The sequence below is a fragment of the Cynara cardunculus genome, assembly GCF_001531365.2.
Source record: "Cynara cardunculus var. scolymus isolate 2C chromosome LG 10, CcrdV1, whole genome shotgun sequence".
Lineage (NCBI taxonomy): Eukaryota > Viridiplantae > Streptophyta > Magnoliopsida > Asterales > Asteraceae > Cynara > Cynara cardunculus.
Window position 1 is genome coordinate 26,991,119 of NC_037537.1, and position 25,728 is coordinate 27,016,846.

General features: G+C 33.2%; 4 protein-coding genes across 11 annotated transcripts; all 4 read right to left on the minus strand.

Moving 5' to 3' along the window:
- Nucleotides 1–2,416: 2,416 nt before the first annotated feature.
- LOC112519781 (uncharacterized FCP1 homology domain-containing protein C1271.03c-like) lies at nucleotides 2,417–3,960 on the minus strand. Its single transcript, XM_025128037.1, has 6 exons — nucleotides 3,572–3,960; nucleotides 3,367–3,448; nucleotides 3,203–3,269; nucleotides 2,954–3,136; nucleotides 2,808–2,868; nucleotides 2,417–2,724 (listed from the first exon to the last, which is right to left on the minus strand). Exons 1-6 carry the CDS (start codon nucleotides 3,831–3,833, stop codon nucleotides 2,552–2,554), a joined length of 828 nt encoding a protein of 275 aa, XP_024983805.1. The 5' UTR covers nucleotides 3,834–3,960; the 3' UTR covers nucleotides 2,417–2,551.
- A 3,552-nt stretch (nucleotides 3,961–7,512) lies between these two features.
- On the minus strand, nucleotides 7,513–12,544 carry LOC112519458 (splicing factor U2af small subunit B-like). Of its 8 annotated transcripts, none has more exons than XR_003069923.1 (8): nucleotides 12,226–12,544; nucleotides 11,521–11,607; nucleotides 11,356–11,437; nucleotides 9,845–9,971; nucleotides 9,284–9,752; nucleotides 8,951–8,965; nucleotides 7,908–7,964; nucleotides 7,513–7,818 (listed from the first exon to the last, which is right to left on the minus strand). XR_003069923.1 is itself a non-coding variant. In XM_025127586.1 (6 exons), the coding sequence occupies exons 1-5, from the start codon at nucleotides 12,460–12,462 to the stop codon at nucleotides 9,302–9,304; spliced, it is 984 nt and encodes a 327-aa protein (XP_024983354.1). In that variant the 5' UTR covers nucleotides 12,463–12,544; the 3' UTR covers nucleotides 7,513–7,818; nucleotides 9,284–9,301. The 8 variants fall into 8 exon arrangements, 3 of the variants coding, with proteins under 3 accessions (XP_024983354.1, XP_024983353.1, XP_024983352.1); XR_003069922.1 differs by having other exon boundaries at nucleotides 7,513–7,826; XR_003069921.1 differs by having other exon boundaries at nucleotides 8,789–8,965.
- Nucleotides 12,545–14,215: 1,671 nt separating this feature from the next.
- On the minus strand, nucleotides 14,216–18,585 carry LOC112519258 (enolase). The gene is made up of 17 exons (XM_025127283.1): nucleotides 18,520–18,585; nucleotides 17,694–17,757; nucleotides 17,394–17,458; nucleotides 17,187–17,234; nucleotides 16,976–17,062; nucleotides 16,814–16,894; nucleotides 16,620–16,721; nucleotides 16,459–16,539; nucleotides 16,276–16,350; nucleotides 16,120–16,182; nucleotides 15,881–15,958; nucleotides 15,563–15,757; nucleotides 15,395–15,445; nucleotides 15,230–15,318; nucleotides 15,094–15,145; nucleotides 14,831–14,887; nucleotides 14,216–14,596 (listed from the first exon to the last, which is right to left on the minus strand). The coding sequence occupies exons 1-17, from the start codon at nucleotides 18,583–18,585 to the stop codon at nucleotides 14,516–14,518; spliced, it is 1,335 nt and encodes a 444-aa protein (XP_024983051.1). The 3' UTR covers nucleotides 14,216–14,515.
- A 2,988-nt stretch (nucleotides 18,586–21,573) lies between these two features.
- On the minus strand, nucleotides 21,574–25,728 carry LOC112519544 (histone deacetylase HDT1). The gene is made up of 10 exons (XM_025127733.1): nucleotides 25,633–25,728; nucleotides 24,686–24,756; nucleotides 24,384–24,607; nucleotides 24,213–24,229; nucleotides 24,078–24,122; nucleotides 23,794–23,984; nucleotides 23,248–23,313; nucleotides 23,080–23,170; nucleotides 22,111–22,240; nucleotides 21,574–21,882 (listed from the first exon to the last, which is right to left on the minus strand). The coding sequence occupies exons 1-10, from the start codon at nucleotides 25,643–25,645 to the stop codon at nucleotides 21,828–21,830; spliced, it is 903 nt and encodes a 300-aa protein (XP_024983501.1). The 5' UTR covers nucleotides 25,646–25,728; the 3' UTR covers nucleotides 21,574–21,827.

Genomic DNA, 25,728 nt, shown 5'->3' on the forward strand with positions numbered 1-25,728 from the left:
GGTTATTTTGGCAAAACCTCTAAAATGTGGTTATTTTGTGGCAAAGGGTTGTGTAAACCGGTTATTTTTATAAATTTCCCTATATATATATATAATGGCATTTATAAAGGAAGGCATGCAAGAAAGCAAAGGGTTGGTTTCTTATTTGAGGCATTCTCTTCGAATTTCTTTTGTATTAAATTTGATAATTAATTGCTTAGAAATTGATACCTTTTTTTATAAAGAAATTGGTATATATCAGAGATGGATGATGTCATATATGAAGTGAATTTTGAACACAACCCTAGTTTGTCTTATTTGAGTCATTTTCTTCGACTATTGCTTCTTTCTCCATCAAGGACGTCATCGTCTTTTCATCACCCCATATGAAATGCACACCCCACCTTCTCTCTTTAGATCTATATATATATATATATATATATATATATATGTGTGTGTGTGTGTGTGTGTATAGTTTATGTACGAATAGGTTAGTTTAGAAGATTGCCTATCAAAAGTATCGATCTTTACACAAACTAACTCACTAGCGACGTTCCCAATTGCATTGGAAGTTTGAAAGTATCCAATAGGTTCTTATTGTGTTCCATCTGTTAAGCGATTGTTAAGATGAATTTCGACAATGGAAATTTTATGAAAATCAAGAGAATGTTGCAAAAAATTTGCACCCGGTTTTACAAAAACAAACTATTGATTCAGATTTTAGACTTTAACGCCACCTGTTATTAATCAGAAGTAAAAATAGACTTCAGACTTCAACACCTTTTAAAAAAACAAACGACACCTAAGTGTCTTAAAATACAGTTTTAAACAATACAAGTTTATAGGACCATACGTTAAAGTGTCATATTTAAAGGTGTTGTAATAGATTTATAAAATGTTTTTGAACGTCTTAACAAGTTTTTTTAAACATTTTAAAAAATAGAACGTTGTATTAAGCAAATTTATTGGACATTTTTGTGACTTGTTCTATAAAAACATCTTTTTATAGACCATTTGTTTTTACAAGACACTTTTTCAAATAATATTCCATAAAATAGTTTATATAAATGACGCTTTATTTTAAAAATATTCTAAAAAACTTGTTAAGACGCTCAAAACATCCTATAAACCTATTGCAACATCTTTAGATAATGTTTGGTCCTAAAAACTTATGTCATATAAAACAGTCTATTGTTGTAGTGATGGTAGTATTATGATAGTGCGGTTTTCCTATAAACGCATTTTTCATGGCGGAAAGTTTGACGTGAGAAAAAGTTATGTTTCAGAGTCTCCAACGATAATTAAATCCATATACAAGTAAAATAACAGTACAATCTGTTACTCGGTTTAACCAAAATAGTAAAAAAAACGAACTACCAAAACAAACTGCATAACCTGGAAACCAAAAAACCCAAAACCGTTTTGGTCCAAATGAGTTGTTTGACTTTGGAATTTTTTACATCCTTAGTTGTGCCATCGATCACCTAAATTTCTGGATTTGTTACTGATATTAAACTTAGAATATAGTGAGAGACAAACGACGTATATATTATGTTTCTGTTCAAAACGACAAATATGAAATGTATTTAACATATTTTAAAAAGTCTAATGAGTTATTTAACAGATTTTGGAATATCCAATAATTTATTTGTTTTAAAAAATTTATTCAAAGACTTAATCATTTTGAATGGTAAAATGAAACTTTAGGATGGTATTATTGAAGTAGGAGTTTGAGGATGGCAATCGCATGCTTGATATGATGTGTCCCCGGGACCAATTAAAGCCCCTTCCAATTTTATGCCTTTTTCATGCTTTTACATCTTTGACTTCATTTTCACTCAAAGCAAAAAATAAAGGTTTATATTCTGCTTTTTCTTTTTAAAACTTTATTATTTGTTCATATCATCCTCTTTAAATATATGAATGTGAATTATTATACAACTCTTTACATTTGTATAATCAATAAAACTCAATCTTAATCGTTTCTTTAATTTGATAAATATATGATTTTATAAAAGTTTAGATTGTTTTCTAATATAAAGTTTTAATCATAATTAATGAACTTTAGTCATCTTTTATAAATATTCAAGTCAAAATAAACTAACTGTCATCATTTCCACAAATATCTCAATTGATTAGGTTGCATTTGAAACGTCTTATCTCTCTCTCTCTCTCTTTCACATTAATATTGAAATTTTAAATAATTTACATCAATAAACAATATTTCATACATAAAAATGGTTTTTAAGAAATGTTTTCAAATAATTTATCATATAGTATAGAATATAGATTATCATGTTTTTGATATTTTTAATAGAAATAACAACCACATAGCGAAAAGAACCCTCAAACAATACACATAAGTATAGCTTCTCACAAACATCTTATCGAACACCTTACGTGCATAGGTATTTTCATTCAAGTTCAAAAACCATGATTATAACAAGAAACCATACTTGATATTAATCTTAAAATGTTGCTCACAAAATACAAGACCACCTTCAATTCATAAAACAAACTCCAGAAAATAGCTTTTATTCCGTACGAAATTAACAAACCAGTTGGTTTTTGGTCATGCATGAATTTCTTCCTTGCCTAAATGAGCAACGACCTTCACATAATACTTCCAATCAGGATGCGAAGGTGTAATCGCAGGCTCACCAAACGGATGACTTTGAACATAGCTCTGCACATCAGTAGCATCCGCAACTCCATCCAAGAATGCTCGGAACTCGCCACCAGGTCCTAATTAGCAAACAAATATTCGATTACAACATCAAACGAATATAAAAAAAACTAGATATGTAAATAAATGTATAAATATATACCTAAAAAATCATCTTGCTTGTTGTCAGGATCATAATCTTGATGAGATATGGCAGTGTTGGACTGTAACAATACGGAACTCCATTAATTAACTTCAAAAGAAATCTTGATTAAATCGAAGAAGAACCAATCAAAGGGGTAGTAATACAGGATTCAAAAGGGCATTCGCAGGATTTGTGATCAAAAGGGTGTTTGAAGACGAGTAATCTCCATCTTTCCATGGAAGATTAGAGTACTTCTTCTCCCATAGAAATTTAAGCTCCTTTAAAAACAAGGGCTTCTTTTTGTTCTCCAGACATGTGAAACCAGTATCTGTGCATTCTTCTTGATCCTGTCAAATTAATTAAATAACATTAGCGACACAAATAAATCCATATTAAAATGAGTTTGGACTCACCCAGATGAATAGTAACTTCCTTTTCAAATCCCCCATGACATTGGTCAAAACTGCATGTATGTTATGCCTAAACAACACACATGAAGTAAGTTAAAGACACATAAACATGATATATATATATATATATATATATATATATATATATATATAAAGAATGTACTAACTCCATAGCAGAAGACCACAGCCCCACTTCAAATCTTTCAAAGCAAAACTTCAAGAACGATTCACAAAAAGGCCTCCTGTAAACTGTATATACATATAGATAGTTATATATACACACAACCACAGGTTACTGAACAGATTATGAATGATTTTGGATTCATTTCAGCGAAAAAGAAGAGATGAAAAAGGTAAAAACTTTGAACTCACTCAGAAAGTTCCCAGAAGAGAAATCAGAACGGCTGTTTCTGGGAATGGTGTTTGGGCGACGACGATGGGCTCGGTGAACGATGAATCCACCGAGAGGAATCACGAGGAGTTTCTTTTTGGGACCAAGATTAAGTTTATCCAAACAAATGCCTAAATCTGTTTCTGTTTCTGTTTCTTTTTCATCATCATCGTCATCTTCGTCTTTGCTGTGATGATCAGATACAAGAACAAGGTTCTTCAACTTGGAATCTTTAGATGCCATTGCGAGAATGGGTTTTGATTCAGGATTGTAATGATATTTTGATGTGATATTGTTTATATAAATGAGTTTTTTTGGAATTTGGAGGAAGAATGGAGACGGTTGGTTTCATTCTTTAGTTGCACATCTCTTGAGCTTCCTTTTTTTTAATGTAACTAAATTTGATAATTGATTGCATAAATGTAACAGCATTTCCGATACAAGATTCTTACATTTAAATTGGGCTTGCTACTTATATATATACTAGTTGTGTATCTGTGCAATGCGGTGAGAGTCATTAATTTTAACGATTTTGAAGTTCCACTGGTTTTATAAGATAAGATTTAACGATGATATAAGTTACACTTGGTCTTTACATATTAATACAATTTGAATAAATAAGAGTCATGGTTCCAATTACAGACTATCGATTAAAAGAATTGTATGACAGTTTAAAATCCAATATATTTAAACGACTCCACAAATGTATTTGATTTACACCAAGAGCAAAGAACCAAGAAACTTGAATTTTAAGATAAACACTCAAAACCAATAAAGAAAACTACAAATTTGATAGATCATAAGCCATGAAAAGACAAAAAAATGGGTTTTAGAGTGAAATTTCAATTGGTTACCCTCTTTCTTGTCCAGAAACTCTGATTAAAGTTGAATTAATACATGTATATATATATATATATATATATTTCAAAAAAACCCAAGAATATATTAATTCAGAACATATTATACAGTGCAATTTGGACAGTCTAACCCCAAAATATATAGTATATATATAAATAAATAACTATAAAAGTATAAATCGTAAATATTAAAAATATTTATTCACARTATATATAATATATAATAATATAATTAAGTAAAAAACTATTCAATATTGGACTCATTTCGAATGTATTAACGAGACGATTATAATGGTGTAACTTGTTAAAATAAAATTGTATTTTTTATACATGTTTTAATTGATATACGATTATGTATATTAATTTGATAAAGGTTTAAAATAAAACATTTAAAAGTAAAGGACGTAAAGTAAATTAATTAACTAATTATAGGGGTATAAAGTGTAAATTTGAAATTATAATTTAAAAAAATCGTTGGGAGAGGGTGGGTGTATCATGTATGTGAGAGGATGAGTGTATGTGAGGAGAAGAGGGGGTGAAAAAGTGATATAAATGGTATCTTGGTCATTTAGTATTTTAAGACTTTAATACTTTTGTTAAATTTGCTTTATAAGATAGTATATATATAGAGAGAGGAGGGGATGTTTACCTTGCAAACCACATTATTTGTACAAACCGTACAAACCTCATTCAACCAATCATAATTTTTCATTTTGTTTTTTTTTTGTAATTATGAGAATTCGATTAATCATTTTTATTGTGGATGGTGTTAATCATGGATATTATCATCTTTATTATTTTAATTTTAGAGAAATATATGAAACAGTTTCATAAAAATTTCATTAAGTATTATATGAAACAATTTCATAATCATATATTAAACAACTTCATCAAAAAAAAAGTATTATATGAAATAATTTCACAAGATTAAACAATTTCATGAATTTTTTTTTTTCATAAGATTAAACAATGAAATCGACGGATGAGGATGATTTACACGATTTGTACAAATTAAGTAGTTTGCATTTGATCACTCCTCTCTTTATATATATATATATATATATATATATATATATATATATATATATATATAGTCACCATACAGAGGATCAAACTCGCCCCAAAACCATTGGATGCACAACACAGATAGACGTAAACAGTCTCATATTCCGTCATCAAGACGAAATGACAGAACAATTTAAAACATGGATAGAGGAAGAACAAAAGACACCAGAACTCCCATATAGATTCAAATGGTCAGACTACAAACTTTTAGCAGAAGGACACTACATACAAATCTGGTCACATTTTAATTGGGACATGCTTCTACCCTTTGTTGGAGAGAGCACTCAGCTCAGTATCACAGACATCAACAACAGAGAAGATGACTCAGAAGATGAGCCCTATAATCAATAATCACCACCAACAATTCCAGAAACACACAGAGACTTCTAGATAAGACAAAACAACACACAACACATGATCTAAAATAATGATGAAAGCAGTACCTTCAATAATTCCGACAGCTACGCATACCTCAATAATTTATGGCGGCCGACAACTATATGTGAAAGACGGTGGTTTATGGTGATGGTTGAATCTCAATTGCATCGTCATCCGCCATTGAACGGTGGTTTACGGCGACGGAAGATTTGTGATGGATGGTTATGAACCTTAGAAATTATAAAGACTGTGTGTACTTGTTTCCCATGTTTGGGTTATGGTTGGTTTGGATATTTGGTGTATTGTGGGTTGGGAAGGGGGGTTGGAAGGTGTAAGTCTTTCAAATAAGCTTTTATTTCTCTGCATGCATGTACAGGTTCTGCAAGTCTGTATGATCTTAGGGGCTGTTTGTTTGGCTCTTAATGGTTACATTAAGAGCCAACCTCTTAATCGGTAAGAGGTTAGATCTGTTTGGCAAAAAAAAACAACCCTCTTAATGGTTACAATAACCTCTTAACCTCATTGCTGTTGTTTTGGGTTCAAGTTCTTTGGAAACTGTGCTGCCCAATTTACAAATAACTTCAAAAAAAGACGCTACAAAATCAAAAAACATCTTCATTTACTTGTACGTATATGTGCATATTGTCTAGATGAATGGTTATTCCTCAATTTTTCATTTATTTGTGGTTTTCTCCTGAATATTAACATGTTAACATATGGGGTTGTTTGTTTACCTCCTAATAGTTTCATTAAGAGACAGTCTCTGAACCGTTAAGGGATGAATCTTGTTTGGCAAAAAAAAGTATTGCCCTCTTAATGATTTTGTATCTTGGACCTTCTTTAACCATTCAGCACATTAATTCTACTCTTAACAATTAACAAACAATTACATTTTATTTTGCATTATATTATAAGAGTTTCTTAATTATTCTGACTGCTTAATCATTTTGTATTAAACCATTCAATAACAGTCGAACAAACCCATTACTAGAACCAGGATTGGTTTAAGGATTTATTATAACCCCTGGTCTTTATCAAATTTTTTTAATGACAGGTCCATGGAACCATCGTCGGTCCAGTAAAGTTAACCAGTTATGACCAATTATTTTTTTTTGAAAAAATTCGCCTAACTTTTACTGTAACAATACTGTAGCATCAACTTTGTACTGTAGCAGTTTGAATTTTTTATAGCGGTAGGCCCCGCAAATAGTTTTTTCTCGTGTATATATAGCCGATCGAATTCATTTGTAAATCATCCGACCTTCAAGCAATAATAATAAGCCATATATATATATATATATATATATGTATATATATAATATATAATATAAGGAAACTCGCACAATACAACAAAATATATTTTGATTTTAGCAAGATATTTATTTTTAATTTAATAATAAATTTTAAAACTTTTATATTTAAAATAAAAAGCGTTTTCGTTTCACCCCTCTCTATCTCTGTGTCTATATATATATATATATATATATATATATATATATATAAATTGACTTTATACTGCCATGTCATCTACATTATTTGCTGAGATGGCCAATGAAGCGAATTTTTAAAATAAAATAGTTTTTTTTCATTAACTTGTAATCGTGTATTATGCAAACAAGAAGTAAAACAACTGAAATTGAGCAGTGAATTTAATAGTAAAATTGTTCCCCATCATCACATACATATAAATTGTTGATTGAAATGAAGCAAATAACATACAAGTCCTCAGAAACATCAACAACAAAATATTCGCAATACGCTAATTAACTTGTAATCGCTTGCTGCTACACCACAAATGGAACCCATCTGGTGGTCGATCACTTTCAACGCGCCCTCGAGATGGAGATGGAGATGGAGAAGGAGAAGACGACCTGTATAAAAATATAAGGGTAAACGGCAAAAAATAAGGACCCATCCTTGACCTGAACCTGCAAAACTAGTAGTAAAATTACGTAAGATCACATTTCCAATTTATTTAAATAAATGGAAGCCTGCACCTATTCCTCTAATGATTTACCATGTTCACAGCCCCCCATCTGCTCTTAAAGTATAAATACAACCTGGATAACTTGGCCTGCAAAAAGTCAAAAACCTAGCTGCTGCTACTGCTACTGCTACTGCTATCCATGCAAATAAAACATACCTAACATTTTCTTTCTTTTTAAAAGCCAAAACATGAACATATATATCTATATATAGGGCGTTGGATTCCGGTTATAATGAGAGTTATGGTGAGAAGGGATCTCCACCCTTGGATCAATCCTAATTGAAGAGTTCCACCAAATCAACACTAATGAGAAGCACGAGATCAATTCCCTTCTAAAACGCAATTCATGGATTGGTTCGAGATTAGAAGTGGTCAAGGGTCTGAATCCCTTCTTACACATCTCACCTTAACTCCTATTATGACACGATCCATCTCCTATATATATATATATATATATATATATATATGTATAGAGAGAGAGAGAGAGAGAGGGAGAGTGAGGTTCAAGGGCAAACCCCCAAAAAAAGAAAAATAGGGGAACACCCTAATAACTGTTCATCTCTATGGTAGTGCACATGTACATACAAGTAACTGAATACGTTCTCTAGTTTCTATGCACGTGCGCAAGTTATGCACAGTGCATAACATACTGATGATTAGTTATTAGGATGTTCCTATGTTTTCATTTTTTTGCAGTTTTCCCCTGAACCTAAACCCATGTGTGTGTGTGACTGTGTGTATGTATTTCCTGCAAGTGTAGTAGAAAAGGAATGTTGACGGGTTAATATGTGCTAAAATCATTGTGATTTTTCACCAATGCAAAAGGGAATCCAAGGTTGTTTATAAGGATCTGCAACGATATGCGGTTGTGAAATCTGGTATGCATTTGCCAAAAATGAAAACCAAAATACCATAGGAAAAGAGAAGGATGATGTATTATGTATGCATTCAGGGAATAAGCAGCTAGTGAGAGATCCTCTCGTGGTCTTCCCCTGTAATCTTTATTCAATTTCCTTAAAAAGGAAAGGGGGGTAACGAGGAGAAAAGTAGAAATTAAGATTTGGCCGGTCAACCTGTACCCTGTACTCCTGCACAGTGGAAAGCCGGCAGTAAGCCATATCTTCCAAGTGGGACTACTGTCTTTATAACAATTACTGCTTCTTCTTTTGCATTTTCATTTTTTCTATTTGTTCCATATGTATTTTAAACTCTAATGTATCTTTTCTTTTAAAATATATAATACTTATATATGGCAAAACTCACACACAATCCGGTTTGAACCCTTGGACCTCCATGGAGGTTGGGATCTATCAATAACCCGAATACCACCAGGGCCAACGACCCTTTGGTAATTCTCACATATCTTAAGAAACACGATAAGCCAAGAACAGAGAATGGGAACAAACCAGACAAATCCACTTTGATCAGTAATCATAACCTCCATCATCTTGCTGCGGCTGCTTCTCCTGATGCGGTTCATAGTAATGGTCTCCATTCTGTGGAGCACCATCATCATTGATGCCATCATTATTTTCGTTACTGGAAGCAGTTTTAGGACCTGTTTTTGATTGTTCTTTTTCTCTGTTCCATTGTTCGATCTTTGCCCTTCTTTCAGCACTCCCTTCCCTAACTGGACTTCGGTTTCTCTTCCCTCCAGGGCTTCTGCTACGCCCCGCTCCTCTTCGTCCAGGACTCCTACTTCTCGGCCTCCTGCCCCTACTGTCATGGCTACGATGATCAGAGTAACCACCTCCTCTTCTCCCAGAACCACGACCACCACCTTGTGGACGCTCGTCATAATTCCGATTCCTTTGAGGACTACGGCTTCTGCTTCGACTTCTCCTACGTCTCCCAAATAACTGCCTCCTCAACTCTCTGAAGAAAAATATGCATGGATCAACTAGTCAAACAAAAGGTTGGGATTGAATCTTGAAAGTGCTAGATGATAAATAAAAAAACCAACTCACTTGCTAATCTTTTTAAGATGCATGAAGTTGCAATAACCCCCTCTATTGCATACATTTTCTTCATACTGCCTACACGTAGCTTCACGAAAATCTGTCACTGGAGAGAAGTCCACAATAATGGGGCGGCCTGAAAGAATAAACATATCTTATGTTAGGGAGAAAATGTCCAACTATTACATTGTCCCTTAAAGTATTGAATGGAGAACTTGATGTCTTGGCAACTTGAAGAAATAAAGACCAAAAAAAAAGATTTAGACCTAGATGCAAGTGGGAGAAAGTTTCACATTAGACTAGGAAGATTCAAAATTAAGCTTGGTAATCACTTCGAATGGGGGCCTAGGATGATCTATGAAAAGAGTAGACATTTACACTATCACTACACAATATCAGTGGTGCTTATAAACCCAAGTAAGAACCAATGGATATTAGGAAATTATAGGGATGAAAAGCTATAAATCCAAGTAAACCTCAAATACATAGTCATTATAGTTGGACTCAATTGCCCTCTCGATAAAAGCTCATAAATTTTCAAAGAAGAAGGGAGAAAACATCCACAATTATAACAAGAGCTGACAATTGAGAATCATATGGATGTTGATATCGTTAAATTAGAAAATACTAGGCAGTTCACTCATCACTGTAGGCCTATCATTAGTGGTGGCAACTTATACAGGTAGCTAAGTTCAGTAATCTTGTGTCAGCCACATACAATGCAAAAAATGGGAAAGCGTTCTTAAGTTTACAGAAAGACCATAGATACATTTGCATATATGTAAGTTGCAATCCCTTTCATGGAACAACAAAATGGTTCTCTCAAGTTTGGCTTCATAAAAAATAGATCCAATGAATAACATAGATAGCAACATGATGTGATAGTTGTGTAAATATAAGCTACATTACAAAGGGGCCAAATATTACTGATAATGAAATAATAGCGTTAGACTGTGCACATGGTTTTGATAAGATTGTTTCGACCACCAGCCATACTACTAAAATACCCTTCTATGGTAGAGAAAAGTTGTGGAAATTAATATCATCAACAATTTGATGGACAAGAATACCACTTTAGCACAAAATTTAGAAAAAAAAGCAGTATTGCTATTACTACAAGACGTCTTCAAATTGAAGTTGTTGCAACACTCATGGGTTAAGAGTAGTAATTAATATCCCCTTGGTTAAATATAACAAGTACACTGTGACTTCTGAACTCAAATGAACTTGATGCTTAGCTACAAAATTTGAAATTTTTGACAACTAAATCCACAACATATACTAGTACTATATACAAGAAAATGATGGTCTTAAAATGCATTTAAATCCGTGTTTATATCAGCATTGAAAGGTTCGCTTGACATCAAAGTCCATGACCTCTTTGAAACAGATGCAAGGTAAGGATGGCCATGTAATAAAAAATAAGCAAGAATCATTGTACGTGACTACATTTATGATGTGCTCTAGAAGCACAGAAGCATATACATAGAAAATCACACAGTCAAGAAACAGGTATATACCTGCGTAAAATCTTCCACTTAGATTCTGAAGAGCAGCTGCAGCATGTTCTTCTTCCCTAAACTGTGCGTATACATTCCCCACCTACATATAAAGAAGAAACTTCACTGTACAGGCATTTTAAATAGCAAACAACCAACCAATTTGAAATGTAAAAACAAATATACCATATGGTCAGCCAAATTATCACATATGTTTAAGCTTTCAATCTCTCCATATTTTCCCAGCTCTTCAAACAGATCTTCATAAAAATCCTGCAATTACACACAAATTTAGAGGTAAACAAAGGAAGCACGAGCACGACAACTAAAATAATATTGAAACTGTTGATGACAAAATCAAGTTTGCACTTTGCACTTTATACAGGGATAAACATCACGATGGTGCAGCCATTGCAGGTTGCATGTATTCCTCATGTAGCAACACGTAAGATATAGTATACATGAATAATTCATGCTTAAAACTGGAAACTATCATGTTCTTTAGAACGCAATACGAAGAACCCAGAAACCGTCAGAGTTCAAAGTAACTCATAATCCATGGAAAACATCTAACAATCAATAGTGTTGCCCTCACCACCACATTAGTAACAGTTACCAATCTCTAGGAGACACCAATTACTGCCTTATTCTGAGGGATCAAATGCTTATCTTCGTCGAATTTCGTGATATAAAAGAGCAAGCATCAAAACAATTACGTATTCAAAAAAAATCTCGCCATCGGGTAAGATCTCATTATAAAAACGTAGACAAGTAAAACCAGAGCACAAGTTAACAAACAAGAAAGCAAATGGCAGCCAAGAACAACTTAATATACAAACATAACTGAATTTACAACGAAAAAATAAGAAGAATTTAATCAGGAATGAAAACCTCGAAGTGATCCTGGATTTTGCTAGGGTCAAGGGGCTGACCCTGAGGATCAACACCTGGAGTGATCATATCGGGACGCTGGTACATGTTGGACAGCAATAGGGTAGGGCTGATGCTTGGTTTGGTATGGAGCCTTGAGCATCGGTCTCCATGCCGACAAGCTCCGATCTTGAAGTAGAAAGGACAGTTGACTCGATCTTTTTCCGTACCGAATATGGACGCCAAGTGCTCCGCCATTCTTCTCTGCTTTCAAGCCAGCGGCTAGGGTTAGGGTTTCTTTGATATTTGGGGGAAAAGTGACCAAAAGAGGACAAGCTTCTGTTCTGCTCTTTATATATATCAATTTTATTGGGTTCAATTGAGAACAAATCGATAGCTTAATTTTGCCTCTTTTATGAACAAATTTCTTGTTTTTATAAAATAAATAAATATCTCAAAAACCCAACATTCTCGAAAAGAATTAAATATATACAGCAAAACAAATGAATAGTAACCAAACAGGTGAATCATATATAATTCTACACTGAAGTTACGTGTAAAACCAAATGTGATTCATGCGACTTTGGCTGCGACCGGGGGTCATAGGCTAGGTTGTTCGCTCACCCTTGTGTTATCGTGCTTCGTAATCGTATATGAAATCACATGTGATTTGATTGTTTTCTTATTATCTTATTTTGACTTTATTCTTGTTTGATCATCCATCTATACCATAAATACAACAAATAAATTCATATATCATTCTCATATATGATGATATTTGAACTTCTGGCCTTTCAAATGGCCAAATGCTCGGATATTAGCAGGTCAAAAGACCTTTAGTAATCTCGATTTATTTACAAGTCTCGTCACATATTTATTTATTAGTATTACACATTCCAACTAAAGATTTGCATATATATTTTAAGAGTATACCTTGTTCATTCTTGTATATAAATACTTGCATAAAACATTTGTTAAAATCTTGTTATGAAATGGTTACGAAATACTTATGCAACCTGTTACAAATTGCTTAAACGTTTATGAAACTTGTTATAAAATGGTTAGGAGTTATGGAAAACTTTGTACGTCGTGTTTGTGTATGTTTACAAAAGAATGTGAAAAGTTGGATACATCCATCTCATTCTCGTTTATTAAAATATTCAACAAAGTATATGTATTTTTCTAGCTCTATTGCTCTTTTTCCTGCAGGAACAAAAACTATGGATATTAAAACCATTGTCAAAGTTTTGAAGAAAGTTCAATAAATTATCATTCATATAGAAAATGACAATTGAAGGTGAAAGTCAATTGCAAGGGACAAAACATAAGGGACTAACGTCGAACATATGTTGAGGTAGGTAAATAGGAGTAAACTTGAAATAAAAATATTTCTGAAAATGTATAGAAAAAGACTACAACAATGAAATGTAATAATGTCTTTTTGATGTTATGATAGACATACGAACTTATATAATTATATTTCCTCTTGTATATTTATATTAATTTGAGGAGTTTGAATTATTTTCCTACTTATGAAAATCAATAAGATCTATTTCATATATTTATAATAAAAAGAAAAGAAAATGTATATAACTCGATATTATCTTTTTGAGGTTAATATTTATTTTCATATACAATCCAAAAATTTCACTTTTAATATTTTTAATTTCATTATTTTCATAAAACTTCTAATAAAAAAATATTTTTGGTAAAGTTTGTCACTGATAATCTAAAAAGGTTAGGTTTAGATTGAGGTAAAAAGTTATATATATAAATGAGAAATGGTAAATTTAAAAAAAAATATTGAGTTGGGTTTAATTGTCGATAAATATGATCTTAGGTTACTTGTCATAGTCATAAGTAAAATGAACACCACTATGTGATTATTAATGTCTTATGATATTGATTGTTAATTACATTTTATGTGACTATATATAATTTATGGTTTATTTCTATATGTTCAAAATTAATTTAGATTTGAATTTAAAATTGTTGAACTTATAAAAAGTCATGGATCAAAAACAGTAATTTTGATGCTTCATATACCACTGATGCAAATAAGTTGAACATCAGAAAAACAATCCAAGTTCCATTTTTAAACCACAAAACATGGTGTGACAAAAAGATCAACTACCACAAAACGAACTCCATTTTCAAATACAACTAACTAAAAAGTGAGAATTTCTCTCGTGTCTTGCCTCCGTCATCAAAAATCATGGATCTTTCACTGGTCATTGTCCATTATTTACGAGAGGAAAGAAGGGTCTATTTTGCACTTCCCTTGGTTTTTTATTTGTTGCATATACCAAATCTAGTAGGGTTCGACGGGCTTTCGGAAGTTGGCTCCGGCATAAACCGCCTCTGATCCCAACTCTTCTTCAATTCGCAACAGCTGAAACACAGATAAATTTTATCAACAAACTGCTTATAAAAAACACCACCATGAATACGTACTCCTTTTCCTTCACAGTGTTTTGCAGTGAAGATTCGATGTTATATGTGGTCTCCCAAGTCTTACGAAAACCGGTTGGTCTCACATGATCCAAGTCTATCTCTATATATTAATATTTTTTGATTGTGCAATAGTTCATTGAAAAATGTTGTATTTAAGGTGAGAAAAATCAACCTGATTGTACTTGGCAAGACGCTCGGACCTGCATGGTGCTCCAGTTTTGATTTGGCCCTGAAATGGGATGTATATAAGATTGTGAAGACAAGTGAGTTATTTGTTACCCTATATATCTGTACATGTAGATTGATGATTACAAAAGGGTCATTGCCCCAACCGTATCGGGTAACTCAACCTTCCTAGTTCCAATCTCACCAAAAGGTGAGCAGTGTGTTGGTTTCATTTGGCTTATATAAATATAATATACTATTGATGATTACCGTTGCCAAACCCACAGAGAGATCAGCAATGAAGGTGTCTTCTGTTTCCCCACTGCGATACAATAATTAATAAAACCAAAAATTATTATTCAACTGGGAATCGAATGACTAGTTACTGTTAATGGACTTATCATACCTGCGATGACTGGCCATCACACCCCAACCAGCCTGCTTGGACATTTTCACAGCTTCAATGCTTTCAGTCACAGATCCGATTTGGTTAACCTAAAGATAAGACCACAAAATGGGTTAGATTGGTGCGTCAATTATCAAGCAGATGATTGATGGCATATTGGCATACCTTGAGGAGAAGGGCATTGCATGTCTTCTCGGCAATTGCCTTCTTAACTCTCTGTAAACACAGTCCAAGAATGATTAAATTATGTCAGATTGGATATTGAGAAACTTTAGATCCTGACTTTTGGATTCTCATGGGTTGGATCTTTTGGAGTTAAGTGGGAAATCTAACCGTAGGGTTAGTGACCAAAAGATCATCTCCAACAATCTGTACTTTATCACCACATTCTGCGGTCATCTTGCCATAGTGCTCCCAGTCATCTTGGTCAAATGGATCTTCAATGGATACAATAGGGTATTCGTTCACGAAGGACTTGTAAAGATCTTTTAGTTGGACTCCTGAAATCTTTTGTGAACCATTGTTGTTCTGCATTAAAGAATCAATCAATCAAACATGAATCAGAAAACAGTTATAGATCTCTGTTACATCACAAGGCTTTATGTCCAAAAACAGGAATAAAACAACAATGACAATGAATGAGAAACCCACCTCTTCCTTGAAGTTCAGATCATACATCTTGTCTTTTCCGTAAAATTCAGATGCAGCAACATCCATTCCGATCACAACCTATGGGAAAGTAATATTAAGAATGTGTACACTGGTGTAATTTGGTTAACAGTATTCAAGAAAGGTATAATCCCGCATAGGTTCATATATTCCAGGAAATCATGACAGCATGATATCCATCCAAAAAGATTTCTTCAAGAGAGTGGCTTTCAAGTAATCACCTTTCCTGTGTAACCAGCTTGACCAATGGCTGTCTTGAGCAACTCAAGACCCTCCTTGTTTTCCTAAAGCTCAAGATAATACAATGTTAGGAAGCAATAGAAAAAACTTGAAGTTGAATGGCAAAATTATATATGCTAACGTGAAACTATGCTTACCTGAATATTAGGAGCAAAGCCACCTTCATCACCAACATTTGTTGCATCCTGGCCATATTTCTTCTTAATAACAGACTGCAATCAGATGGAAGGATTAGCGATCACACACAAAAGTACAATATACAAGTTTTTGAGTTAATGTGAATAGTGATTAATGGAGACAAAGAAACATGTTTTAAGCACCTTCAAATTATGATATACTTCAACACCCATCTTCATGGCTTCCTTAAAATTGGAAGCACCAACAGGAAGAATCATAAATTCCTATAAAAACAAAGATTGTGAGAACAACTTCATCAAGAAGCATCTATATTATCAAGAGCATGTGTAATCAAGGCTTATACCTGCATAGCAAGCTTGTTTCCAGCATGTGATCCACCGTTGATGACATTGAATGCTGGTACTGGCAATACTAATTTCTTGTTGCCAGCCAAGTTAGCAATATGCTGCACACAGTTTTCCAGTCAAACATATCAATTTATTATACATTTGGGATGAGCAAGAAGATTGAATCTTATGGATCCTCTATAAAAATTACCTTGTAAAGGGGAATATTGAGGACACTAGCCCCTGCTTTGCAAATGGCAAGAGACACTGCCAGAATGGCATTTGCTCCAAGCTAAACATAGTTCACCCATAAGTATGATCAACATCAAGATTTGTGCAAGAAAAAGGATCAATCTAAAATTTGAACCTATACCTTTTGCTTGCACCAACCCCACTCGTTTTTAGTTCCATCAAGTTGTTGAACCATGTAATTGTCAATACCAGTTTGATCAGTTGGGTCCTGTATAACGAACATATATTCTGATCATGTATACGATACGACTCAAAACACCATTCTTATGGGCCTCTACACCCAAGCGATAATAATTAAATTGATATTGACGGGTAAGGCTGATGGAACAAACCTTGCCTACAATAGCAGGGCCAATAACAGTGTTCACATTGGAAACGGCCTAGTCATAGAATGTAAAAGTTAACATGTCAGCATCATAGGGTGTCATATATATATATATATATATATAGATAGATAGATATAGATATAGATATAGATATAGAGATATATATAATATACACACAAACGGGCATCAACATTCCAGAAATTATTAGCTCACCTTGGAGACACCTTTCCCAAGGTAGTCTGAGCCACCATCTCTTAGTTCAAGTGCTTCGTAGATACCTACAAGACAAGAATTTCATGTATATCATATAATCACATCCAAAATCCAAACAAAATTCTGATGCTGTTTACAAACCAAGTACATGCATGCTCACCATCAATAAACAATATCAAAAGGTTATACCGAACAGCTTCAAAACAATTTTGATCAAAGTAGAAAGACATGCGAAGGACGATTTAATGACATTATTCAAACAGAAATTTTCAAAACTTTGTTTCAAGACAAGGATCTTACCAGTGGATGCCCCACTGGGAACAGCAGCTCGGGTCCATGTACCGTTTGATAGAGTAATATCCACCTATATCACAAAAAATAACATCCAAATTTCAGGAAATGCTTATCACATCCGAAATAAGAATACCGAAAACACCGTCTCTATAATATATGATTATGAAGCCATTGTTTATATTAATATACTTGGGCTTCTTTTTCATGACTAGACAGATCATACAAATGATTACTCCAACACATGTAAGCCTTAAGTATTTGCGTCCGTACGCTTGCCTGTTCATACATTTTTATCTATAACAATTATCCAAAAGGAACAACCACGATTACTTAATCATCGCTTCACCTGCTATGATTCATTGATTCATATCAAAATCCATCAAAATAACGAAGATCAATTACAGTATTACAATACAAACCTACATTAATCGAAAACACAATAGAGATCAACGGTTGTGCATGTCTAATGATTACTTAATTATCGTTTCACCTGCTATATTTCATTGATTCATATCAAAATCAATCAAATTAACGAAGATCAATTACAGTATTACAATACAAACCTACATTAATCGAAAACGCAATAGAGATCACCGGTTGTACATGTCTAACGATTACTTAATTATCACTTCACCTGCTATCATTCATTGATTCATATCAAAATCAATCAAATTAACGAAGATCAATTACAATATTACGATAAAAACCTACATTAATCAAAAATGCTAATAGAGATCACCGGTTGTGCATATCTAACGATCTTAATCCAATAAAAACAACGGCGAAATACGATTAAGAAACAAAATGAATCGATGGAAATTAAGAAACAAACCTCAACGGTGGGATTGCCTCTACTATCGAAGATTTGTCGTGCCTTCACTGTCTTGACTGTGGCCATTCTGCTTCTTCGTAGAGTCGAACAATGTTGCAGAAGATGTCAGAAGAAGTGAGAAATTCGAGTGAGACAAGAGGAGAGGAGGTACGCCATGTATTTGTAGGAGGTTGAGCTATTTATAGCCCTCCGACTTTCATGATGAATAAGTCATGAGAATAATACTCCCTCCCTCGGTCAAAAATGAACTTTTGAGTAAATTACACTTTTTGTCCTGTAGTTTTCTTAACATTGTGAATGTTGCCCTTTTACTTTATACATTACGTTTTTAGTCCCTATAGTTTGAAATTCTATCATTGTTTTCGTCCCTAATGCAATTTATTGCAATTAAGTATAGGGGAAGAAAATAATTCTCCCTCCCTTCGTCCCAAAATAAATGTTCACAATGAAAACGACATATGGATTTAGAAATGTGTAATTTTTATACTTCTTAAATAACTAAATGATAATTTTACCTTTGATAATAAAGAGATTAAATTTTTTTCATCACATAATTAAGGATAAAATGGGAAATTGAAAACTTACTTTTGAAAGTCGACATTTATCCCGCGAGAAACCAAATAATAATGTGAACACTTAAATTGGAAGGGAGAGAATAATAAATTGTAAATCATGGGAACGGAAAAAACAATAAATTGTAAACTAAATGAATGAAAATAACAACAAATTGTAAATGACAAATTGCATTAAAAAATAACGTACTTTAACTTGATTCTTATTTTTTGTAACATAGATGTAAAGTTTTAAACATTTAAGTACTCAGTTATCATGCTGATGTGACGAGTGATGTGGTATCCAACTCAGTATTATTTACTGACGTGGTTGGTGACATGGATTTTTTTTAAACTAAAACTAGTCTTCAACCGGTTATCCGGGTACTTAAATGTTTAATATTTTACATCATAGGTACCAAAATGAAAGTTTTAAAAGTAAGTTATCCAAAATAAGAATTAAGTTAAAGTACGTTATTTTTCATGCAATTTGCCCAATTGTAAACTACAAGAATGATAGTTTTATGATTTTAAAAGCATAAGGACGAAAATAACAATAAACCACAGGGACCAAACAACCTAGTTTACTCTAAACTTTTTTTTTTTATTTAATTAAACATTTTTAAATGGTTTTTGTTAAATTTATATTTGTTTATAGTGGATAAATTTGTCGATAAGAATGGTTCACAAACTTTTCCTTTTTGAAAGACAAGCAATTTATTATGAAACGCAGTTGAAATAAGAAGAAATAAAAGGATAAGCTTTTTGCAAGACATAAAAAGTCAATCATCAAAGCAATCATGCAAAACAAACAAGAGCAACACGAAGCTCAAGAGACTACAACAAGATTACAAAAACTAAAGGACGATAAGAAACTCTACGAGCACCCGAAAGTGAAATTAATCCAACCACGCCCAACTAACTCGTAAACAACAAATCTGATGCAACCCACACCTAGCCATCCACTATTTTTCATCTACATCATTCCGTTCAAGATAACTTGAAATCATTTGCACGCTTAAGAACTCCATTGACACTCCAGAAGTTGGACCACGTAAAGATGGTCGATTTGGAGATTAGTCCCAGAAGAAAAACTTGTGTATTTAAATGTTTAAAACTTTACATCTTATATACCAAAATGAAAGTTTTAAAAATACGTTACCTAAAATAAAAATAAAGTTAAAAATACGTTATTTTTTTTTTACAATTTAACCTTTATAAATTTAGTTAAAACTTTTAGGTAAAAAATAATTCTTAATGGTGATTTGTTTGAGCCGAATAATTACAAACCACTCCCGATTTGTTAAGTGGGATGCGAATTAATTGGCATGAAACAACTACAATTATTCACTTAAACAAACATACGGATATGGTGTAAGCAATTGTGGCATGGGTCGGTGCATATCGAGGGTTTGACTTTTTTTTCTCTCTCCAATTTAAATATGCTAATTATTGAACTAAATGGCATATTTATAAATACTGTTACAAACGTACATATTTTCATTATAATGTATATTAAATAAGTGTGTATTTTAAAAAATAAGGGTCTATTTTCTCATTTTGTTCTTTGTGAGAGTTGGTGCAGAATAAATAAGTAGTCAAAATGATTAAAAGACTCTCATTATATAATATAAAATGAAATATATTAGATAATTGTTTATAATAAAATTAGAACGTTGAATGGTTAAGGAAGACCCATAATACAAAATCATTAAAAGAGTTTTAGAACCATTAAAAAACAAACTTTTTTTGTCAAACAAAATTCACCTTTTAAAAGATTTAGATGTTGTATCTTTATAAAACTATTAAGAGGTAAACAAACAATTAAAAGATGAAGAAGTTTTGTTTCTCTATTATTAGGGTAAAACTATCATTAAAATTAAGTAGAAACGTAATAATTGCACATTCTTAAACTATGTCTTTTTTCACTATTTGAAACGAAATAAGTAATAAAACATGCAAATATTCATTGCGATTATAATAAAGGGTGCAATAAATTTTCAAGCACTATAGGAGTGAAGGGTGTAGTAATTGGTACACACAATAATAATGGAATGAGAACTTGTTAGACAATTGAAGACGTCCAATTAAAATCTTACCACGTATGGGTTTATCAGTTGTCTTTTATTTAACCAAATGAGCATAAATAGAACCAACAATCTTACTTGATATGGGGAACAAGACCAAAAACCTTACGATGAACAACAATTCATTTTCATAGCCTTAAATGTTACCCAAAGGGTAAGTGAAGTTGGACAGCTCTTGCTGGTTAATGCTTACCAGATAAGTGTTCGGTAAACAGCCCCTACCACACAATTGTTTGCTAAAACTTTCAAATGCAAGCTAAAATGAAATTTCTAGTCCCAAAAGACCTCTAGCTTTTTTCCTCACCAACCAACATATAGTAGGGAAACTTGCATACCCTTTTTCTAATGCAACAAAAATAATGTTGTAGAAGAGTTTAATTTGGAATTGGACCATTTTCCATGCAAGTAAAAGAGCGTTTAAAATCACAAACGAGCAAAATGGATGAATATAGGTGGTAGACACTTCAAGCAAAACTACCATAAAAATCCAACATGTGGGTAGGTGGTAGCACAATTGCCATCTTTCAAATGTAACACCTCCAAAAGACAGAATTAGGATGGCATCTTTTTTAATAACTAACAACAAACCTACTAAATGACACCAAATAAGATTCTACCCTCACTCTCCAACAAAATCTGCCACCCTGAGTCTGAATCCCAACTTCACCATTTACTTGTGCTTGGCCTGGTTATGAGACTGAAGTGCACTATCTGTTTTGAAGCTCCTGCATACAACCATAATAATATATATACACACACATCATCTCCTGCTTTTCAATTCCATTTATCAACATAATCTTTTTTAACGTTGTGTTCTTGAATTTTCAAAGGAAAGAATTCTCTAGACTAAAAAACTCGAGAACACTATTTTTTCTTTCCCTCCTACTTCCCTTCCTTTCTTATGTAAAAAAAAACTCGAGAACACAGCATAAGGGAACAGGAATACAACATACCGGTTGCAGGACTTGCAAGAAACCGCACCCTCGGATGCCGGGCTTTTCTGATTTGACTTGTTTGCCGGGGTCTTAGCTGCAGCCTGCTTTGATGGGTGAGGTGTGGCTACATGACCACCTTTCTTACCTTCTGTAAATGGATTTATCATCAATATATATGTAAGCAAGTATAAAATTTACAATTTCAATATCATACAGCATTGGTTGCCAAAAGCTAGACTACTTAGAACTATGTTGTTAAACAGAGGAGAAAGATAAAGTGGTATCACCCCCTCTGTCCCCATATGAGGATCCATAAATGAAAAGGGCACCCAATTCCAAAAATGTGTAATTATTACACTTTTTAAGCAAGTAAATGACAAATTTACTCTAAATAATTATTACACTTTTTAAGCAAGTAAATGACAAATTTACTCTAAATAANAATGACAAATTTACTCTAAATAATTATTACACTTTTTAAGCAAGTAAATGACAAATTTACTCTAAATAATTATTACACTTTTTAAGCAAGTAAATCACAAATTTACTCTAAATAATTATTACACTTTTTAAACAAGTAAATCACAAATTTACTCTAAATAATAGAGGGAGTAATGGATTTCTGCATCTCATATATATGGGTAGATTTTGGAAAGTAGAAACCTACTCTTAAAGAATGGACACTTATTTTGGGAGAAACTAAAATAAAATTCTGGACTCATTCTGGGATGCATGGAGTATACCAATAAACCCAGTTTGTCGATCTCACAGATATGTACAGGCACCACATTGAAGTGCCTTCCTAGTTGGTACAAACAATATAATGTCATAGGTTCAGAACAATTGTAAAGGCAATAACTTATTGCAAGCAACAACATGAAGACTTCTGTAAGTAACGGGCCCAGTAGAACATAAAGTTTTAATTTGCTCACTTCATGTCGAAACGCCATTCCAATTATGTAATTATAGAAAGCAAGTAGTACTAACCAGTTTTTTGAGGGGTAGTCAGTTTTGCCTTCTTGTCAGTGCCAGGGGTTTTGATTGCAGACTCATTTGGTCTCTTCTTTCCAGATTGTTGCTACCATGGCGATAACAAATTAAATAAGTCAATAAGTACTTAAAATGATCGAAGCATTAACAGATAATTTCACTAACCTTCTTTGGTGTCTCTTCCTCCTCATCACTGTCTTCTTCCTCATCATCAGATGAATCCTCGTTCTCCTGGAAAAGCACCAAGTATGAAAATGCTCAACCCCTCATCAAAAAAGACAAATTTCCAAGAAGATGATGTGCCAAGTAACTAGCAAATTGCATCAAACTTCAATTCAACCAATAGGTAGAAACAAGTTTTTTGATACAAACACCTAGAAAGCCTAAGTCACAGCATCCAAAAAAAATTTGAAGCATTTGTTTGATCCTTATTTTGATTATTGGTACAATGTCTAGATGCATGTCAATAAAGACAAAATAAAGATAACTTTGAGTTTGACCTAAAATAAAAGCATCAATACAAAACTTCTACAACTGTTTGCTACATGAAACTAACCAATATGAAGTATGAGCTATAAACCATCAAGAAACAAAATAAATCATATAGATATACTTGCAAGGAAAAACTGTACTCACATCCCCTTTTTGAAGCAAAAGAGGCAAAACCCAAAACTTACAGAAGCATAATAGTTTGCACAATAGTCTAAGTACCTCATCATCATCAGAGTCTTCAGACATTGCATCAGAGTCATCACTGTCATCATCGTCAGAATCATTTCCTTCAGATTTGGTGTCCTTCTCAGGTTCCACAATCTTCACATGCTGCTTACCAGGAACTTTGGGTGCAAGATCCTTCTTATTTGGTACCACTGGTTTCTCTTCCTTCTTTGCCTCCTGCTTTCCTGCAAATCCCAAATTAACAAAAATAAGTGAGGCTAACTCAATGATGCACATTCTTAGACATTCGACAAAAAATTACAGGCTACATCTTGTACCATTAGGAATTGGAAGTTGAAGAGCATCTTCTTCTTCTTCAGAATCTAGACAAAAGAAAGTGCATATAAGTAAATAGTTGAAAAAGAGTTAAGCTGAAACTAAATAAAGAAAACAGGATGCAGATGCACACTAACCAAATTCTTCAGAGTCAGTTCAGACAGCAGACAGCAAGTTGGTCAAGGAGGCAACAGCACCAAACTCCAATATTAACAAAAATATTTAAAAATGATAAAAACAAAATACTGGCTGCAGCTATAATTAATTCAGAGATTTGAAGTTAAAAAACAATGTCACGTAAAGGATATTCATGATCATCACTGGGTTGATCAGCTTTGTATCCATAGAAGTAAACACTGCCATTTTTCCAGTTATGTGACAGCTTAAAGTCTTTGTCAAAAACCAAGTCAAATAGTTGCTGAGGCAACCTCTCAGAATGAAGTGTTCCTAGAACAAGCTTCTTCTCCTCAACAGTGATATGCAAGCAAACAGACTCGTTTGATTTGTCCTTCTTGATTTCTCCAAGACAAGCCTGAGTACCATGGAATTTGGTATGTTATAAATCAATGCAGCAAGGTAAACACAGTCCATGGTATCAAGTTAGTTATACCTGTGAAAGATGCAAAACCTTGCCTTCACCAAGGTTTACCTCAAGCGGCTGACCGCTTTTAACTTCAACACCTGCATTAAAACAATATATGAGTTTGCAACAAAAAGCATAACCAAAATAAAGGTCATATAATTGTAACACACACGGTGATAGTTGAAACCATAGAGTAAGATTGTTGAAAACAATTGATATGATCTCTGAACATCCATTAGGGAAAACGAAATGCTGAGTCAAACAAGCTTTAAACACTAGTCCAAATGTTAACCCACAATAACCATTTTCCACCAGAGCAAAGACATCGCCAGATGACCATCCTTGAATGCAATCTTAAAAATCCAGTCTAATGCCCTTTCATGATCCCAATAATTATAAATTCAAATACACTAAGATGTATCCATCAGGGCACAAATACAGGATCCACTCCATACCTTAAAAGTATTGTGGCCGTTGCATATTGGTTACTAACATCCTTCCTTTTACCAACATATAAAAGATATAGCAAAACATTAAACATAGACTATCATCTTCACATCCTTTTACGACAAGTATAAAAACTCTCTTCAAACGAGATTGAACAACCAGAATCATTCGAGGGATAACATCCCATTCAATAACACATATATAACCATTACATTCCCATCAATTCCCACGACGAAAAACCAGCTCAGTTTATAATATGGAAAGGAAAAAAAGAAACATATACGAAAAACAAAGGCACGTAGACACATACATACAAAGCAAGTCCACAGAATCACAAAAGGAAGCATAAAAACGATGCATAACATCACAGTAGGATGATTGATTCGTCTTACGCACATGATTATCAGAAGCGAAAAGAACGTCTAGTTTTTCATCGGAAAAAAAAACCCTAACGACAGAAATGAAACCGGAAACACAGATACACATGAAGATATCAACAAACAATAGGAAGAGAGGAGATTTGTTACCCCAAAACTCCATTGTTGCTGTAGATTCGAGAAAGAAGATGAGCGGCAGAGTGTAGGCAGAAAAACAACGTTAGGGTTTGTGAGAAATGAATACGG

Excerpts from the sequence above, each read along its gene's own strand:
- LOC112519458 (XM_025127586.1), bottom strand. The coding sequence starts at position 12,462 with ATGGCGGAGCACTTGGCGTCCATATTCGGTACGGAAAAAGATCGAGTC. Across the intron at positions 11,438-11,520 it reads ATAATTTGGCTGACCATATG|GTGGGGAATGTATACGCACA; the intron begins GTATATTTGTTT and ends CTTTATATGTAG. Across the intron at positions 9,753-9,844 it reads CATCTTAAAAAGATTAGCAA|AGAGTTGAGGAGGCAGTTAT; the intron begins GTGAGTTGGTTT and ends ATTTTTCTTCAG.
- LOC112519544 (XM_025127733.1), bottom strand. Across the intron at positions 24,608-24,685 it reads AGGTTTTGCATCTTTCACAG|GCTTGTCTTGGAGAAATCAA; the intron begins GTATAACTAACT and ends CATGGTACTCAG. Across the intron at positions 23,314-23,793 it reads AAGACTCTGATGATGATGAG|GAGAACGAGGATTCATCTGA; the intron begins GTACTTAGACTA and ends GTGCTTTTCCAG.
- LOC112519781 (XM_025128037.1), bottom strand. The coding sequence starts at position 3,833 with ATGGCATCTAAAGATTCCAAGTTGAAGAACCTTGTTCTTGTATCTGAT. Across the intron at positions 3,449-3,571 it reads CTCTTCTGGGAACTTTCTGA|TTTACAGGAGGCCTTTTTGT; the intron begins GTGAGTTCAAAG and ends ATGTATATACAG. Across the intron at positions 2,725-2,807 it reads CAAGCAAGATGATTTTTTAG|GACCTGGTGGCGAGTTCCGA; the intron begins GTATATATTTAT and ends TTTGCTAATTAG.
- LOC112519258 (XM_025127283.1), bottom strand. The coding sequence starts at position 18,585 with ATGGCCACAGTCAAGACAGTGAAGGCACGACAAATCTTCGATAGTAGA. Across the intron at positions 16,722-16,813 it reads TCAATATTCCCCTTTACAAG|CATATTGCTAACTTGGCTGG; the intron begins GTAATTTTTATA and ends AACTGTGTGCAG. Across the intron at positions 14,597-14,830 it reads GTCTTGCCAAGTACAATCAG|CTGTTGCGAATTGAAGAAGA; the intron begins GTTGATTTTTCT and ends TCTGTGTTTCAG.